This window comes from Thunnus maccoyii, chromosome 3, assembly GCF_910596095.1.
Source record: "Thunnus maccoyii chromosome 3, fThuMac1.1, whole genome shotgun sequence".
Taxonomy (NCBI): Eukaryota; Metazoa; Chordata; class Actinopteri; order Scombriformes; family Scombridae; genus Thunnus; species Thunnus maccoyii.
In genome coordinates, this window is record NC_056535.1 from 22670148 (window position 1) to 22689772 (window position 19625).

Here is a 19625-nt window from a genome sequence, read left to right on the forward strand (position 1 = left end):
TTTTGCATCTATAAACATATAAGATTTTAATGAATATGATATGTATTAGCATGTTTAATTAAATTAATTCAGTTGCTAATGTATATATTTATCTATCTAACAGCCACACACACATTGTCATTGTGCTTTGACTTTTATTTAATGATTCTAGTCACAAGGAAGTTTTTACTGATGTAGTGGTGTGAAATCATGGCAGAAGGTCTTGACTCATATATTAAATAATAAGACTTATGTAATGTGTTTTTTAGTTCACACAGCTGTGCTTTGGCATGCCTGTTAACACAGACAGACAGAACAAACCACAGTGAGGCAAAGTACAAACACTCCTGAGCCTCTCTCTCAATTTATGAATCTACTGTCAGCCTCTATTTGTCACCCAGACTGCACAGAGTGTCCAGACCAGGGCTGTGCACCAGATTAAAGCAGGGAGCAAAGCTGAGTGAAGCCAAATTAAAAAGGGGATTACATCTTCATAGTTGCCCCATCGTTTACTGACCGACTCACTGCCTCATTTATTTATTTATTTATTTATTTATTTATTTAACTGCCCCCCTCCCCGACACACACTTCCTCTCAAATAGTGTTTTTGTTGGGCTAATCCCCGAAGGGAATAACAAGGTAATGCCTCTTGATCTGATGCAGATGAGCAGAAGCCATTAGGGCCACAGAGGGGGAGACAGAGGACTCCAAAACATTACAAAACATTTCTAAATTTAAACCACTCACTGAAACTTCTCATCAGCAGTAAACCCCTCCCCTCCCTCCCCTCCCTCCCCTCTCTTCCCACTCTTCCCACTCTTCCCTCTCTTCCCACTCTTCCCTCTCTTCCCTCACTTCCCTTGCAAATGCCGTCATAGTCAAACTTCCACAGTTTCATTCATTGCACCTATTTTGTTAACTCGGCTTTACAAGAGTGTTCACACACCCTGAGAGAGGAAGTGCATTTGTTGTTTCACGACGTAAAGGTTTGGGGAATTTATGCAATAGCTAGCTATCAGTGACTGAAATTGACCTGTCTAGCGAATCAGTGACGACATCTACGTGCCAAAGAGACAGAAGCTGCATGATCCAGATTGGTAGAGATAAGCATTTTGCATCTCAACGTTGCGTTGCCCCAATGTTGCGTCAGTATTTCAAATTTAATGTTGCTCATCAAAAAAAATACCCACATGATCAAAGACGTGATTCCCACATCAAGTTAGTGTGAGATGCATTCTGTTGACCTATATATGTCACCTTTTATTCTGTGGTACACGTATTACCAAACAGGAACTCAACCAGTGATATGTATAATGCACATTGTGTGCCAAATGATTTTATGAGCCAGGTGTTAAAACCCAGGTGACCCATATTACTTGTTTTGCACACATCTACACACCTTGTGTGTAGATTTTTATTTTTAAATACTATTTTAACCCTCACCATGTTGACTTGTGTGAGCTCATGCATGCCCTGTCAATAATCATCTACTGTACTGATGCAGACATACTGTTCTTTTTACTCCACAATATAAACTGTGTTTTGACTGTATGTTTTTACTGTATTTGAAAAATGTAGTTAACATGCTACTTTACAGATTCAGACTTTACACAAAACATAACTTAATAAGATTGGAAGTATTGTTATAGATTAAACCAGCGGCTCCCAGACTTTTTTGCCTGCCGTCAGATGAGATCAAGTACCCCTTTCATCGACACCACCCATTATGATCCAAATGTGTTCTTCTAAAACTATTAATTACATAAAAGTAGATTCTTTAACAATTAGTTTGGTTCCTTTTTTCAATAGGATTGATCAAGTTTGCATTCATACTACCATTTGGAGTGGCAGAAGCTGGATATTTCCATGTTTAACTCATCACTTTGAGCTATCTATTCTAACTTCTCTGCTCACTTGATAACTAGTTTTCACACTCTCACAGCAGCAGCAGTAGCAGTTGGTGTTAAAGTGTTAACACTGACTCAAGTCACTTTCGTCCTGTGCAGCTATAGTTGGTAGTTCTTTGATTCTTTGTAATCCTGTTTGTGTGTTTAATTTTCTCCTTAATCAAATCATAATTTCTATTTTTTCAAATCAGTTTATCTTCTCCTCAGTTACTCTATGTACAGTACCCCCTGACAACCTTAGAAGTACTTGTTGTGGAACATGTAGCCCTGGTTGGAAATCACTGGCTTTAATTTACAAAGTAGCTCACATGAGCTTGACCACATAACTAATAAAAATTAATGCTGCATACACACCAAGGCATCGGTAATAACAATCCAGTGATATAATCTTAAAGCATAAAAGTCTGTTTTTGGTATACTTTGCTCATAATACTGAACATTGTGGTATTGCTACTTGTACTGAATGTTTGTTCCCTATTCCATTGCCTTTTTTTATAATCTGCAAAGAAAAGCTGTTAGACAGTGGTTAATGTGGCATGTTAGCAAAGTTCTGGTGCCATTATTTAGTTTTAGCCCACACACCTTCCTGGTTGAGCAGCTGTATATGAAACTGATTATACCGACTGATAAAGCTGGCTTCCCTCTAGAATGGGGAAGTAAAGACAGGCTGAGACAGGAGGGAGAGATGAATGGTTTTTACATATTGACACTCAGATGACAGAGTGTCATGATATGAAACGACGCACGGCTGAGGACTCTAATAACTCGACAGACAACAAGCACTCAGAAACAAGCGTTGATTTGGATTATATAACTGGTTGATCAGCAGAAATGAGCACATATGCTGTAAGTTTGTTTTAGTTTACTGTGAGAGTAATTATTGTGTTATTTTCATGTTGTGCTGTTATCGGTGTGGAATTGTATGGAAGCCCGAGTGAAGACTACTAAATCTAATCGGTAATCATCTCATCTTATCATCTTATATTTGCTTTTCATTGTCGGAGGACTCGGTGCTGTCATTCTTGCAAAAAAAGCTTATATGACTGTGTTCATGTGGCCGTGTGTGATGTGCAACTTTGTTCAATAACTAGTCAATCAGGATGTTTGAGTCAAACAAGTACTATGCAAAATGTGTTTCACTCTTACTGAGCAACGGCAGCAACTGCCTCTCAGCACTTTAACTTAAACAGGGCATGAGTGTGTGTGTGTCAACCTTCGTGCTGTGGTGATGAATCAAACAGCAGGCAGAATGTAAACGGAGTTGAGAGGGGCAGAGGAGTAGTTTCGTAGCTGGTGTGAGTGTTAGCCTGGGCTTCATGGCTGATCATAAGTCAACACATTTGTCAGCATCCTGTTTTCACACGTGGGCGTTAAATCCACCCCAATCTGCTGCCATTTTTGAACATATTTATTGTTGCACAAAGAGTGACAAGTTTAGTTCTCACAGAGACTAGCCAAAAGCCTGACAGTGAAGCATTGTTCGATTTTTTTATCTTGCAGGTCAGTTATACAGAAAAAATGAAGTGCTTTTCAGTTGTAAATTAAATTAAATATACTCTATATGTACTAACTGTTCATCTGTCTTTCCTGTCTTTGTCTTCTTGCTTCTCTGTTTCTCTTCCTTTCTAGCTGTCTCCTGATTTCCTCTTCGGGAGCCACCAGAGGAATACAGACGGTGGCTGGCAGATGAAACAGGTGAAACTCTTCTCTACCTGCTGCATTCTTTCATTGCCAGAGGGCATCGAATGCATTTCACCTTGACTTTCACCTTGTAAAAATACCCGTCAAAGAATAAAGTAGAAGATAAGCACGTCGTACCAGTTTTACATATTCTTCCTACACAACAGGATGCATTTGCTTAACAAAATGGGGCATCATAGAACTCTGGTACCATGAGATAAAATCCTTCTTCATGTTATGCTTGGAGCAGAAACCACCAGAATTAATAACTATACATCTGTACTGCTCATTAATATCTATACAATATTTAGACTGCTTGAAAACCTGTAAGATGACAACTCTTTCCTTGTTATTCCTGTTTGCATGTCTTACTGTGAAGGTAATCCTAAGCATTTTGTCAGCGCTGAAAGGGCTTTTGGTGGAGGGTATTTTCCTCATGAAAATCAATGAACTGTAGTCGTTAGATTTGCAAAAACTGCATCTCCACTGTATTACTGTAGAATACATTAAAGTAATGCCAGCTATGCTCTTTAGATTTCCAGAGATCAGCATTTATGCATATTAAGGTGGTGAAATAGCAACTCATGTTGTAAAAAAAAAAAAAGGCTGTTTCCCAAACAGTTCTTACTGCAACATGTTGCATCACAGCGGGGTGTGGGTGCGCTTGGTTAAAAGCCCTTTTAAAGGCCTTCTCTTAGCAAAGGAACAGATTTGGCTCTTAGTACTAATCCTCCTTGCATGAAGAGATGGCAAACATTAGGAGGGATATTTGGTCTGATTGTTGAAACTAGGTTACAGGGATTGAGTAAGGTAGTTAAAGGACCAGTGTCTAGGATTTAGGAGGATATATTGGCAGAAATGGAATATAATATTCACAAGTATGTTTTAATTAGTGTATAATCACCTGAAAATAAGAATCTATCTACATAGGGAGCGGGTCCTCTTCCACGGAGGCCGCCATGTTACACTGCCGTGTTTCTACAGAAGCCCAGAACGGACAAACCAAACACTGGCTCTAGAGAAGGCCTTTTGTGTTTTTCACGAGTTCCACGGCCACCATAGGTTCTCTGCAATCAGTCTGCAACTTCACCGCTAGATGCCACTAAATCCTACACACTGGTCCTTTAATTATGGCTGTTTCTGCATGAAAAGTTGACGTTGTGTGAATATGTGCATTTGTGTGCAATCATGCACTCTTGCTCATGTTTATGAATTTGTTTGTAAGCATATAGCATAAGCATATGTACAGATGCACATGCATGTATCATTGTGTGGCTCTTCCTCTCAGCTCTTCCTGTGAAGTGACACATACAAGTTGAACTTCTCAGGAAACTACCGTTTGTCACCATCTGCCACTCTGTGAAGTGCTCAGTATAGGCAGGCTCATTATATTCATCATTATATTTTCTTCCTTTTTCCCCCACATAAAATGTGAACAGTCAGAAGGCCAGAATGCTTCAGTTGACATTTGCAGTTCACACAGGTAGATGAAGTTATATTGCAGCATAGGCAGTTTTAAAGCAAAGAGGATTGCTTTAAAATAATTCCAAGTTATTCCAAATTGATTTGACATAGCAGAAAGTTTCATACCACTGCATGATATCTACTGAGAAAACTGAGAGCTGGCATAAATAAAAAACTAGTTGAAGTATAGATGCCGAGCCAGTGAGCTTTGCTCCACTGCAGCAAAACAAACAATGATGAGAAAAACATCCCACTAGCATGCAAAGAGCCTCATCTTAGGTGAAATATTGGATGAAAAGTTGAAAGAGCAGATGGGAAGTTGATGTAGATTTGGTGTATGTCACAATGATAACACTAACACGCTGATGTTAACTAGGTCAAAGTACAGCTGGGAATTTTGTGAATATTAAGTCATGAACCAAAGTATCGAACAAAGTGAAATCTTGAATGTATTTACATCAAAGGAAGCACACAACATGTGACTCTTTCATTGAATAGATGAAAATTCAAAACCAAAAGTAAAGTGAAAGTTGAAGCATTAATGTCTTACTTGATTATGTTACTATCTTTGCTACGATGCTTGCAAGCATTGTATTTAAGCTGCAAAGCAAATTGATCTAAACTAAAATAACAATATCTCATATTGTCAATGAAGACAGTATGCAGAGAAACTGTATGCATGCATTTCTGAAAAGACCCTGACCTTTCTGTTGCTCCTTACTGTTGCTTGTTTGTGAGTTTAATTGTTCATTCAAGGTTGCTCTAGGCAAGAGCACCAGCTAAATACTAAAATATACAGTAATCTAATATAAAGAAAAGGTTCTTCTATAGTCTCAATAGAGTTGTGCAACAGAAAACAAACACTTCCTCTTACAGGCTTTATTAAACATGATCTAAACCTTAAAAATAACATGAGAGCATACTGTTTTTCAGTTTATACACAATAAATCAGCAATTGCCGTTTCCTTTCTTTGTCTGCTCCACCTGACCACTGACCCAAACATCTGACCCTTACCTTTAACCCCTGTGAAGAGCATGCAGCGTGCCGCTTCCTCTGACACCCTGAGCACGACGGCGGTCAACAATGCCAATGCCCAGTGCCATAACTCCGCACCCCTCCATGATGTGAAGCAGCAGCTCAGCCACTCCCAATCCATGATGCTGCCTGAGAACGGCAAGGTATTCACCTCCAGAGCGCACACACACACACACACACACAAAGTCATAAACTGTGTGTAAAGTATTCACAGACACACAGAGATAAGAGGAAATGCAGATAAACATGAACAAAGAGACAGACTGGTGCTTGTACATATGCACATACAGACAAATAAACACAGCGGATGACGCCCACTTTCTGTCTTTCAGCTGGTCCAGCAGTGCAGAGATTACTCATGTAATGTCACCAACATCGTCGTGGAGCCTCCGTCTCCCGCGAGCTCTCCAGACAACGATGGCTCCACACCGGTGCGAAAACACTACCTTTTTACTTTGTGTATGAATATCAATAACTCACATTAAACTGCTGCTGTCAGTATATCACGTGTCCAGAAATAATTTGATTTCCTCTTTCTACTATCTGCTGCCCACAACTCAATAATTTTACTTAGGGGAAGCAAATTTTGTTAGTGGTTATCTAAGTATTAAATAAAGTGATATGTCAACAGCAGTGTGTCTTTCTAGAAAAAATGTCACGGTTACTCAGGATGATCTACAGATCTCGCTGTGAACAATTTTCATTCGTATTTAATACTGAAGTAAAAATAGAGGAAACTAACCTGGATTACACTGAGTAGCAGGTACTGTTCATGCAAAAACACACTGCAGCAGAATTTTTTTTAGTTCTTCAAGCACCACATAAAAAATATATAATATTTCATAACCTTTTCAAATAAAAACAACTATCTACATGACTAGATTTAGGTTTTGTCTTTCTCCGCTTTCTCTTTGAAAACTGTCTTCACTTCTCACTTCTCTTCACTTCACTTTCGTCCCTCTCTGTCTTTATATACTGTACTCATAACTTCATAGTTACTATTAATTCAGTTCTATTGCACCTTAAACAGGGCCATACCGCAGTGGGAGATTTTAGAGCAGCTCCCCTCCTGCTATTTTTTAAATGATGCAATAGTCAAGTTAAATGGGTTCGCTCAGGATGCAGTATATTACACAGAGGAAAAGCCTTGTATTTTGCTGTGAAGATTTAAAGTTGTCATTACATACTCTTACTATTCCAGCCATCTCTGCCCATTCTGAATCTGACTGATGGGTGACAGTATAGAGTAAATGTTGTGGTTACATAAACCAGATTTCAATGCTTTTTAAGCCGTTTTAATGTGTTCCCAGGAGTTGGAGAAAGCCGGCCTCTTGAACAAGACAAAGATTGCTGAAGGAGGTCGAAAACTGAGGTGAGGCTGAACACGAAGACAAAACAAGTGAAATTAAATAGAATCTGTTTAGTGGGAACACCATGTTAAAGCAAATGAAGGCAAGTATGATTTGCAGTCTGAACAGAACACATATGTTTTGTTGGGTTGCAGGAAAAATTGGAGCCCATCCTGGGTCGTGTTGGTTGGGAACAGTTTGGTTTTCTTCAAAGATCCTAAATCACAGACACCTTCCAGCTGGGTAAGATCTCAGACAAACCCTGTGTTTAATGACTTTAGTCCAGGTAATACACAGTACTTGCAAAAAGATAAATGAGTTTTGTTCCAGACTATTATACAAAACTTGGAGGAAAATCATGACATGCAGCATATTTTTCCTGATTACAAAATCCTTAGGCAATACTTGGTGTGAGTCACTTAATAAATGCAGATGTCATTTTTTTGCAGGGTGGATTCCTCCTTTTTAGAATGAAATACAGCAAATTTTCACAAGTCATTTGATTCTTGTCAATTGCACAAACACCGGTAGCTTTGGACAAACCCAAAAAGTGACTACACAGCTGGACATTTATGTCCCCTATATTGCACATATTTCTGTCAATCACTTCTCTTAATCCTTGCAATGAAATTACACTCATAAAACAGGTCACACAAACCTGTTGCAGCTGTTTATTGTCAGAAGGGCAAAAAGTGGTGGCCTACAAATTCTGTGCAGGCATAAACACCAGCCACAGGCCATAAATAGAGACATATATGGGTCAATGCAGCCAGATGAGTGTTGACGAAATGCAAAAATATGATTTATTTGTGTCTTTTTTGTGTTAATCAAAAACAGAAACCAGGAAACAGTCGCCCTGAGAGCAGCGTGGATTTAAGAGGAGCAAAGCTGCAATGGGCCAACGAGCTGTCCAGCAAGAAGAACGTCTTCAAGGTAACAAACAAGACAGAGACTCAAGAGGAAATCCAGTTAAAAAAAGAAATTCTCAAAGGATCTCACTCTGTAACTCTGTAACCAACGTGTTGCTGTGACCTTATGAACAGTGAGGACAATGTGGTAGCAGATAAGTATCAAAACATACAGTACAATCATATTTTTGTCAGTGAGGGGTCCTTATCAGTGAGGGAAGTGAGAGGGGGAAGTGTTTTTTTCTCACTCTTTCACCCTTTAGTGACCATCTGTGACATCTTTGGAACAACAACACTTTTTTGAGTCTCTAAAAAAATTCCAAGAGGAAGCTGAAAAATGAATATCCAGTGAAATGTGACACATTAAATGTAGGTGTAAGTGCTGTAAAAATGAAACTATGTCCAACTTTTATTGAAACCGGTTGAGAAAGAAAGAAGTGTGAAAAAAGAACAATATGTACTATACAGGGGAGCTTTACGGGTAGTCTCTGTAGTTTGGGTGACAGCAGTGTCATGATATGTTATGATATGATGTGTGCATACTTTGACACTGTATTGAAAATGTGTTTTTTTTTTCAGCTGAGGACAGTGACAGGCAACGAGTTCCTGCTGCAGTCGGAGACGGATTCTCTGATCAAAGAGTGGTACGACACCATCCAGAACGTCATCGACAGGCTGGTGAGTCTCCCAACACGCACAGTGGTACTTTCACTCTACCTCCTCTACTTGTCTACTAATCTTAGGATATACGGTAAATAGTGTCGGTTTTATGTTCTTCACTGTCTCCAACAGTTATCTACGTAGCTCATATGTTCTGAATTCCGTCCTATCTAATTTTTTCATTTGTTTTCACCTTTTAAATTTCCTTTTATACTGAATTTCTTTTTCATTTGTCTTTAGAACATCTCAATTCTCAATTTAAAATTTAATGTATTTTATGCCTTATTGAGAACACTTTGAATTAAAGTCTGGTTCAAATCTTAAAGATGCCCCCCAGACATGTTTTGAGATGTATATGAAATACTCTACTTTGACTTATAATTTGTGTCTGATATGGTTTTTCCACATAAAAAAGTTAAATTACCACATTAATATCCTTAAAATGGCATATCCTCCTTCTCCCTCATTAAAAAATCCAAAATCTATAACCATGCAAATATTGTTGATTTCTAAAGTTTTCCTGTTGGCCTACTTCACTGTAAAGTGGATATTAGACCAGGATTGGCTCCAAACTATTTGTTGATGTCACAAATTATTCTTGTAGACCTGCCCCTTAAAATCAGATTTTCAATGAGCACAGAGAAACTTTACACTTTGAGCAGATGATTGTGAAAACATCCTTCCGATGTCAAACTCTGCACACACATCATTCTGCACAGTGAAGCTCAAACATCCAACTGGAAGAACAAAAACATATTTTTGAGTGGAGGGGGACTTTAAGTATTTCTATTTCTCTATAATGATAAATATCCATTATTAAATAAAAAAACAATCAAATTTTAAGATTAGGAAAAAGAAATCTTAACTTTAAAACTCCAAATCTCTGCTATTATGCTTCATCAGAGCTGCGTGGATGTAGTTTGATTAGTTTTGATGTTATTGCTTATGTTGGTTGGCAACAGAAGCAAACAACCCAACAACTGTCATCATATGTGAACTCAAAATTTGTTATTACCTTTTTCCACCTTTATTGGCAAACATTGAATAATGAACAAAGAAAATAATAACAAAGTATTACATAAATACAGAGTGGGAAAAGAGGCGGGAATCTTTGGATTTCTATAAGTGAAGGCAGCAAACTATGTGGGGATTTAGAGAATTTGCTTTTGTGGATATAAAATTGAGCCATCAAAATATAAAAAGGGATAAGGAATACATTTTTTCTGATTATTACATAAAAATACAAAGATCAGCAATTTCCACATATTTTGCAATAAAGGATCAAATGTTGCTAAATTCTGATTGGTGCACTTGAAACATGTGACATCGCCCTTTTAAAACTGAGCCCTGTCACAAGTCCAAGAGAAAAGCAAAGACAAAACAGAAACGCAGAAATCTCTAATATTAAACAATCAAAACTTCTTTGACTTTGGCACAAATGTAAAATTATTTAAACAGCTCATTCATATAGCATGAATGTGCTCAAAGGAAGGAGGCACAACGTTGTATAAAAACCATAGACACTTAATAACAGTTGACTGGAGTAAACTTTGTTTACGCTGAAATCCCATCATATATTTTTTTGGTAATTTGAGTCAAAGCTGTAGAGTCTAGTTTAGAGTTATAGAAAAATATGTAGAAAATTTAAAAAATCCCTGCTTGGACTTAATATCTTAATCACTTACACAAAATCACAAGTTTGTGTATTACAGTTTTCAGTGGAAAAAAACCTGCTTAAAAAAAACACTGTACGCTACCACCCCACTGCCACACAGTTAGCAACTAGTAACTTTGTGACTGGAGAACATAGTGGAGCATTTAGCAGTTAAAGAGCCAGATATTTCTATCAGGGGTTGGTGAAGACCAAACCAGAGCTAGGAAAAAGAATATTTGAATTGCATTCATTGAATGCTAATTAGCACATGAATGCTAATGTTAAAATGCCAATGTTGTGTTTACAGGTTGTTGTGCTGCCTCCAAGTGGCCAAGTTCATACCGCTCAAAAACAGCAATATCAGCAAAATTATTGTCATCCTACAAAAATCCAGTATCGTGCTCTAAATTTAAACAATCTTTTGTTGTCCTCGACCAATCGCCACTTGTGCAATGTGTCAATGTATCACTATTTGTCACAATTTCTCTCTCCCTGCCTTTCAGGACCGTGAAAACCCGTTAGACAATGTCCTTCTGTACTCCCTGAGGAGAGCGGGCAGCGTGGAGATGCTGGACCACAGTGGAGACGAGGATGAGAGGAGAACGTCCCGTAAGTCTACTTCCTCAGACTTCATGTCTTCCTCCCTTCACACAACCAACCATCCCTGCCCTCCACCCCTCACTGCCAGTCAGTCTATCATCATCACTCTTTTCTCTAAACTTCCATACAGGCTTCTTACATCCCTCCATCTTGTCCTCCATTCTCTCCTCCATCCAGCCCACTTATATTTTCACACGGCCACCGTGGCAAATAATCCCTCCGTCAGTCCTATCTCATCTCCGCCGCCGCCCGGCCCTCCCGCTTTTCATCCTCACCACCATCCCCTCTCATCTGCTCTCCTGCCCAGTAGCCGAACGCCCCGCACTGACCTCCTCCTCCTCTTCCTCCTTCTCTTCCTCCTCCTTTCCTCCCTCTACAGTCCCTCGCTCGACGTCCAACCTGGAGAACACGGAGAGGAAGAGAGTGAAGACCCGGCTGAAGAAGCTCATTCTAAAGAGACCTCCTCTGCAGGCCCTGCAGGAGAAAGGACTCATTAAAGGTGAGATTTCTTTTTGAAGCTTTAGACCATTTGAATCTGTGTATCCTTTATTCAGCTGCATGCAGCGGGGGAATGATGGAGATACGTGTTCTTAGATGTTACAAGATTGCAATTCTTCAGTTAAAACTAATCAATGGTGTGTTGTTGTGAAGAAGAAATACACTTTTCCATTTAACTGAATGGCTTCTTCAGCTGCGATGGGAGGCAGGAAATCTTAGCATTTATCCTTTGGGAATGGCACACCCCCTACTGAAGATGTGTCACAGCCCCCCTCACCTGTTTAGTGAGCTTGACATACATAATGTTAGTGCTTTCATTTCACTTGTCAGCTGTTTACTACACTACTATAACACCTTTAATCAATCTTCCTTAAAAACTGATTAAGTTCGTAGATTTTTTGGCTGTATTCTAAACAAAAAAAATATATACATCCTGTAAATTATCGCCAAATTAAATGAGGAATTTGTAATAAATGAGTAAATAAGTGAGTTTAGAACCATAACAAATGCAGATACTTCTTTACAGGGCACAAGGGGTCAGTGAAAGGGTTGACGAGTATGAAAATGATGTGAATTACATGCTACGGTCCTCACAGTCACCAAATCTCAACCAAACTGATCACCTGTGGGAGGTTTTTGTTAGATAACACTCTCCACAACCACCATCAAAACACTAAAGGAGAGAATATCTTTTAGAAGAATGGTGTTCATCCCTTCAGTAGAGTTCAGAGACTCTGAGAATCTATACCAAGAAGATGTTTTAGTGGCTTGTGGTGGCCACTTTGTTGTTTTTTTTTTATACATGAATTTGTATACTTGTACATAATATCTTAAATGAGTCTTTCTGAAAAGCTTCAACAAGTACCTTAAGTTTCTTGTCCATATTCTATGCACTAAAAATTCACCTTGCACCTAATTTTTGTAATTATTTCTGGGGCAATTTTTGCTTTATTGTGAGAGCGAGCAGTAGAGAGGTGACAGAAAGAAAACACAGGAGCATTACAATTTTGCAGGCACTGTCTCAGACCCCCCAGACCAGCAGGAGCCCCAGCATCTCATATTTTTATTTTATTTTATTATATTTTTGTTAGGATTGAACATCTGCTGCCCCCATACAGTGTGACTTTTAGAACAAAGTAGATAAGCAGCATCCGGAGAAATAGCAATATGTCTAATGGGATATGTGGCCCTAACCACATCCTCACCCACTGGAAGGTGTGACATCATTTCCTGCATGTTAAAGGTGATGAAGCCATTCTGATAAACGTGTCTTTAGACTGATAACACAAAGATGACTGTATGGTTGCAAACAGAAACTTATGCTTGAGTGGTGCTCGTTTTTTTTTAGTACATTTTCACACATACACACAAACCCCCCCCCCCCCCTATCACAGTCCTAAAAATGATCACACAGAAATATAATGGTACCATACAGTAGGGTAAAGGGTTGCATATGATTTTTTTTTTCAACGATACACCCTATAGAAAATACAGTGCAGTGCATGGGTTGTGTTGCATCATCAAGTGTGAGCTTACATCTCTGCCTGGAACACAGCCAAACACAGAGGCTTTTCTCCCATAGTAAACAGTAAATATATCACTAGATTAATGTGGACGTGTAGTTGTTACATCATGTCTTGGATGTGTGTGCAGCAAAAAAAAAAAAAAAAAAAACTTCTGACACGAAAACGGAGTCATGCTTGTGTCCGTCTGTCATCACCCTTCAGATCAGGTGTTTGGCTGTCGTCTGGAGATGCTGTGTGAGAGAGAGAAGAGCACCGTCCCACGCTTCGTCAGACTTTGCACCGAGGCTGTGGAGAGGAGAGGTACAGTCAATGCAAACACACAGCAGGCTCCCACTAATGTGATTCTCAACTCAAAAGCGGACACATGAGAAAAAAAAAACACCCTCAATCCTGTTTTGAGCATCAGTCACTTGAACAGCAGCTCTGCACCTACCGTTCGGCTCTGTGACAGGAATCAACAAACAGAAATTATCGGAAAGTGTTTGTGATTGCCTGACAGAACGCTGACTAAAACACACAGATTCAGAGAAGAAGTCGTGACAGCTGCCAGCCAGAGCGAGATCTAAATGAGAGAAAATTGAGTTGTTTGGTAACTGTTTAGAAACAATGCTGCAAATAAATATTTGATACACATGAAAAATCTGTGTTTTGACCACAGGGGCTTTAGAAACCTGGTTTTGATGAATAAAATATTTCTGAGGAGCATTTTTTGTAAACAGTGCCCAGACTATTTTCTTACAGTTGCAGACATTTACATTTAAGGCTGAGACAGACAGAGAAACTTTTCTGACTCAGTAGCAAAATTTAAGCAAAAAAGGGGAAGGAGGAATTATTCTGATAAGCACTGTAGTAGCAAAGGGAAAATGTAAAAAAATATATACACACTAACAAGCATGTCTGTTTGTCCTGCAAGAGGTATTCCCCCTCTGTTTCTGTTTTTGTGTTTTTAAAAAAATAGTTTTTCTGTATACACATTAAGGCTCTAAGGACAGAGGATCCCATTATACAGATTAATCTGCTCATTATATTCTGGATGAATTCATTAATTGCTTGTGGTCTATTTAAGATCAGAATAGTGAAAAATTATATAATTATATTTTCATATAGCTTATTTAGTCCAATTAACAGTCCAAACTATCATATTACTATCATAGAGCACTAAGAAAACCAGCAAATATTTACAACTGAGACGCTGGAACCAGTGAATTTTTGCTTAGAAAAGAAATGATCAATTGTCAAAATTGTTTCTGTTAAATGTTCTCTTCAGCTCTAATGCAGATTGTAAAACCCTCTGAGACAGTGGTTATACAATTGAAAAAAAATTGTGGGACAAACAACAACAAGGAAACGAGATAGTCAGCTAATATTCACAATTCTGGTGCATATTAAGACATTTATAGCTGTTTTATAGCAGCACACATTAAACATTCAAGTACATTAAATGTCAGGCATAAGTGCGGAAGAAGCAGAAACTCAATGTCATAACAAAACTTTGTAGGTGCTTCACACTGCAACACACTGAAAAGTTAAGAGGAAGTTTACAACTATTCATAGGGGGTCATGTGATCATGCAAAATCTCACTTATTGTTGATTGTGTTTCTATAGCTATAGTACTGTAGATGTCTAAAAGAAATGTAGCTTTTTCTCTACTTTATTCACATGTCTTTGGACACTTACGCAACAACATAAATTAAATTATTGATTTGTAGAAAATGTGACTGCCTGGACCAGAAAAATGAATGAAATCAGCTCAGACTTCTTTCAATTCAGCTCAGCTGAGTTTTTCGTGAGAACTTGTTTCAATACTAAACCCCTTAAATCCTAGTACATAGAGTACCAGACACACCAGTGAAGATCTTCCGAACTAACCAGCTTTGTGTGGTATGTTGCAGGACTGGACACTGATGGCATCTACAGAGTATCAGGGAACCTGGCAGTGATTCAGAAACTACGCTTCCTGGTGAACCACGGTGAGGATGAAGGGGAGGAGGGGAAAACCTGAATAGTACCGATGATTAATGTCAATTTAATTTAGTCTCTGACAAACAGAGAGGGGAAATGTGGAGGGAGGAGAGAAGTAGGGGCAGGTGGAAATTGGACTTTCCATGCATTTCTCACAAATAATTACATTTCATATCTTCCTCTTTTTCAGCTGCTTCAAATCAAAATAAATACCATTTGATGCTATTTTGATCTGCCTCTTTATATTTGACTGTTAAGATATCAGTCATCTTACCCCCACACACACACACACACACACATTGTACTCTTGCTTGAAACCTGTGATTGTCTCACTCCTACTACATGACGTCCATGTGATAAACAGCAGCACACTGATGACTGAGTGACTGTTTTTTACAGAGCGAGCGGTGACTACAGACGGCCGTTACATGTTCCCAGCGGCGTTGGTACAAGGTAGATTCAGACGGACGAGGAAAACTGCCGCTTTCGCTTGTTTCACTCAGCCTGCTTGTTTTGTGCATCATGTGTAGCAAAATGTGAACACCTCAGTCTAAACTCATACACCCACAGACTGACACGCAGAGCTGAGCGGCAGCGCAGACGTGTGCTGTGAACAGTTTGGTGGTTGTGCTACCATTTGCTTAATGTATGTGTGTCCCTTAGGCATTCCTGCTTTAAGTTTTCTGATGTAATAACACGCAGCAGGTTGTACAGCGGGTTCTCACACGGTCCATGGCTGCCACCAAGTGGATGAAACGGAGAACCGGCTGCTTTTGTACTGTGACGTGCTCTAATCCCACAGCAATATCTCACTGACTAATGTTTCTCATCATAAGATACTTGTTTGTAGCATTGATATTGAACTTCTTAACACTGAGGTCAAATTAAAGCTCTTGATTCTATTTTCTTTGGCTCTTACGATCCAATTTGAGAAGCATTGGTCAGGCCTGGATTTCTAAAAAGTGTGTGCTTCGTACTAAAAATGTGTGTGCTTTTTTTTGTTTATTTTGTTTGTGCTTCTATGTCCACTCTTACTTTCAAAGACCCTCTCTATCTCTCTCCTGCAGCTACAAGCCTTCACGTTACGCCTCGGCACTGACGTGGATTCGCAGCCTGTTCTGTTTATGTTCGCTAAATGATGCCTTGACTGTAACACTATTTTCTTGTCTTAACTCTCTTTGTCTCTCTTTTTCATATTGCCTTGCCGTTCATTCACTTCCTCTGACCCTGTCTGTCTGAATTTCTCCCCCTTTCTCCCTCGTCCTCACCTCCCCCATCCTCCTCCTCCCTCCCTCCCTCCCTCCTCCCCCTCTCTGTCTCTCAGAGGAGAAGCTGAATTTGGACGAGAGCGAGTGGGAGGACATTCATGTCATCACAGGAGCTTTGAAACTTTTCTTTCGTGAGCTTCCCGAGCCCCTGGTGCCCTACGGCTTCTTCACCGACATTGTGGAGACAGTCAGTGAGTGACCAGCTTTAGTCCTGTTCAGACTGTTTTCTTTATACCCTCGCCCTTAACACAGAGTGCCAGAGTGTCACTTCATACAGAGTGACACTCTGAGTATGAATCAGTTTGGGAAAACAGCCCCAGATTCTTACAGAGCTTAGTTTATAGGGAATAAAACACTTGTTAAAAAGCATCTAATCGCCTTTATATTTGATGTGAGACGTTTTTATGGGACACTTTTCAAATCTCATTTTGTTAATTTTCCACTAATGTGCTGTGCTGTGGTCTTGATGAGTCAAAACCAGGGCAGACTTGGTTACTGCTTTACTTAAGTGCTTTCACACTTTGTCAAGCTGCGGTCAAAGTAATTTTCTTCATTATATAATACAGTATATTTACAGCGACTCTTCTCCCACCTCTAGAAAATGTGCCACATATATCATGAAAGATATATGGACACAGTAAAATAAAACAGTGCTTCCCAAAATGAAAATTGCACGAATTGCAATGCGAGAGAAGAATAATTACATACTGACAAAACTGAAATTTACTGAGCAGTATTGAATTAAATGAAGTGACAGTTTTACTGAAAAAAAAAACCTTAAAGTACAAACCCTCACATTTTAGCAGCACTTATTCACATGACTCCCATATTCCTCTGCTTGTATGCCATTGAAGTTTGACACCACTATTTAAAAGACAAGACTGTTATTCTGTATTTTTCTATTGGTGAAAGAATATCATGAAAAAAATTTCCTTAAAATTTCCAGTTGACCATTGTAGTTTTTTTTTTTTAGAAAACAGGAGTAAATAGTGCTTTTGTTGGAGACTTTTTTCAGCTGCGCATTAAGACACATTTAGTTGTAGTGAGTGTTTACAGCAGCAGGAAGGTGAATAAGGGATTGATTCAAAATAATACAAAACGAGTGCAACAATGTGACTCATTGATGTGTTTTACAATATAACAATGGAGGTCTATTGTGCAGAGGGGTAATCTATATCAGGTTTTATAGACAATAGTTGTCAATTATATCAATTCACTGAAGACGGTTTAGATCTTTGCACAGGATTTGTTGACAGTTAGGGAAATATCACTAAACTTTTCCTGCAACTATATTCTTCATCTATTCATTTGCATGAATGCTGCAATACAGTGATGCTGTAATATTTTTTACTAATTGTAACACAGCAGATAATCTGACACTATAGTAAATGTCTGATTGTCTTGCATATTAAGAAAAAAAGATAACAACTATACATGTGTATAAATACAAATTCCCCGTTTCTTATCAGTCTTTTACTTTTTTTTGCATGATGTGAGCACACTGAATGATCAGCAGTTTGCTGCTATTCAACCCACAGCAGTGATAGTTGATAATTGCGTACTGCAGTATCTGATTAGATAGTGAACACTAATAGAGTACATGTGATATCAGTAAGTGGATGTAAATGAGGTTGTGCATGCTAATAAAGTACATGAAATGGAATGCAAATGATGACATTTATTGTGATCTGACTTGTCTCTCGCTCTGTGTTTGCAGAGATGTCGAACTACATGGACAAAGTGGACCGTTTGAAGTGTCTGGTGCTTAACATGCCTCCTCCAAACCACGACACACTGCAGTTCATGTGCCGCCATCTTAGACGGTGAGAGGATGGGAATAAAACCTTGTATAGAAATGGGCATGTTTCATAAAGATAAATATTCTCCTAGGACATTTTAGTACAAAGGAATGAACCAGATGCCCTTGTAGGAAAATAAAATCTCTTCCTCATAACTTTTTAAAAAATCAGACCACAAGAGGGGGTAGTTTTCTTGTTCTCAGGGATTCTTTGGCCACGGCTCACGAAGTATGCCAGTGCTGTCCCAGGATCACACTGTTGTTAAGTTTGGGTCCCTGTGAAGATGAAAAGGCTGGAGGAAGATGAATGGTGTACAATGTTCTGCGAGCCAGTTCCTTTTACAGTACATAAAATGTGTGTTTTTTACCGCCTATGGTTTTTCCTTCCACTCCAGGGGTGAGTGTTCGTGTTCTGAGGCTGATGTTTGTGCCAGGGTGTGGTGGGCCCCATGAATTTGTCAACTCTGTGTCTTTCTCTCATTTTCTCTCCGCTGTCATTCCTTTCCCCCCTCGTTCTGTTTCTCATTTATTATCTCCCTACTCAATCGCCCTCGTCGCCTCCCCACTTGCTCACTTGCTGCCTTTGTTTCCTTACTTCCCCTCAATTTCTTCCTTCTCTTCTTCTCATCCTCCCCTTCCTCTTCCTCCCTTCTGCCTCCTCCATTCCTCCTCCTTCCATCCCTTTCTCCTTTTTTTTTCTCCCTCCCCCTTCCCTCGCTCTCCTCCTTGCCGCGAAGGTCCCATGGGAGCCTTGTGGTTCGTCTGCTGGAAGGCATACCAACACCACCGCCGCCACCACTGGAACCTCTCTCTTTCTCTCTCTTCGCCCTCTCCCTCGCTCCTTTTTTTCTCTTCCCTCTACTCTCTTTCTCTTTTTTCCTCCTCTCTTTTTAATGTGGAAGTTTTGAGCAATTGCTGGCTGCTTCTGTGGCTTGGTGGGAATGGCATTTTTAGAAGAATGCCTCATGCTGTGGCTTTAACCCATTCCTGAGTCCCCCCCAATCACACATGCTCAAACACACCAACATAGGTGGATACAGACAGTGGCTTTAGACACTTATGCGCACACATCTAGATTGTAAAACGCAGATACATGGACATGAACAATCGCCCAAAAACAAGATGTCACTGGCAGATGTACACACTGATTCTTTTGGTTGCCGCACTGAGATTGTAAGAATAATAAAGATGTCACATGCTGACTGCCAACATGAAGCTCTATGGGCAGTTAGTGGTCATCTGCCTGAAATCCCAAAGATGAATTCAAATAAGACAAGAGTCTACAGCCATGCTAGCGGCTCTGTGAAGCTTTCATTAGTTTTGCAGGTATTTGGT

General features: G+C 39.4%; 1 protein-coding gene across 5 annotated transcripts in view; it reads left to right on the forward strand.

The window, feature by feature from the left end:
• The window catches only part of arhgap9 (Rho GTPase activating protein 9), a 42285-nt gene that overhangs the window by 19954 nt on the left and 2706 nt on the right, over positions 1-19625 (forward strand). For 3 of the 5 annotated variants that reach the window (XM_042402644.1, XM_042402653.1, XM_042402649.1), the window contains 14 exons: positions 3516-3581; positions 6063-6209; positions 6399-6497; positions 7377-7438; positions 7571-7658; positions 8253-8348; positions 8903-9001; positions 11141-11246; positions 11617-11736; positions 13463-13561; positions 15155-15232; positions 15624-15677; positions 16549-16683; positions 18210-18315. In XM_042402644.1, coding sequence (XP_042258578.1) covers positions 3516-3581; positions 6063-6209; positions 6399-6497; positions 7377-7438; positions 7571-7658; positions 8253-8348; positions 8903-9001; positions 11141-11246; positions 11617-11736; positions 13463-13561; positions 15155-15232; positions 15624-15677; positions 16549-16683; positions 18210-18315 — 1355 coding nt within the window. The remainder of the gene's footprint in view (positions 1-3515; positions 3582-6062; positions 6210-6398; positions 6498-7376; positions 7439-7570; positions 7659-8252; positions 8349-8902; positions 9002-11140; positions 11247-11616; positions 11737-13462; positions 13562-15154; positions 15233-15623; positions 15678-16548; positions 16684-18209; positions 18316-19625) is intronic. The other 2 variants (XM_042402659.1, XM_042402668.1) reach the window with 1 other exon arrangement.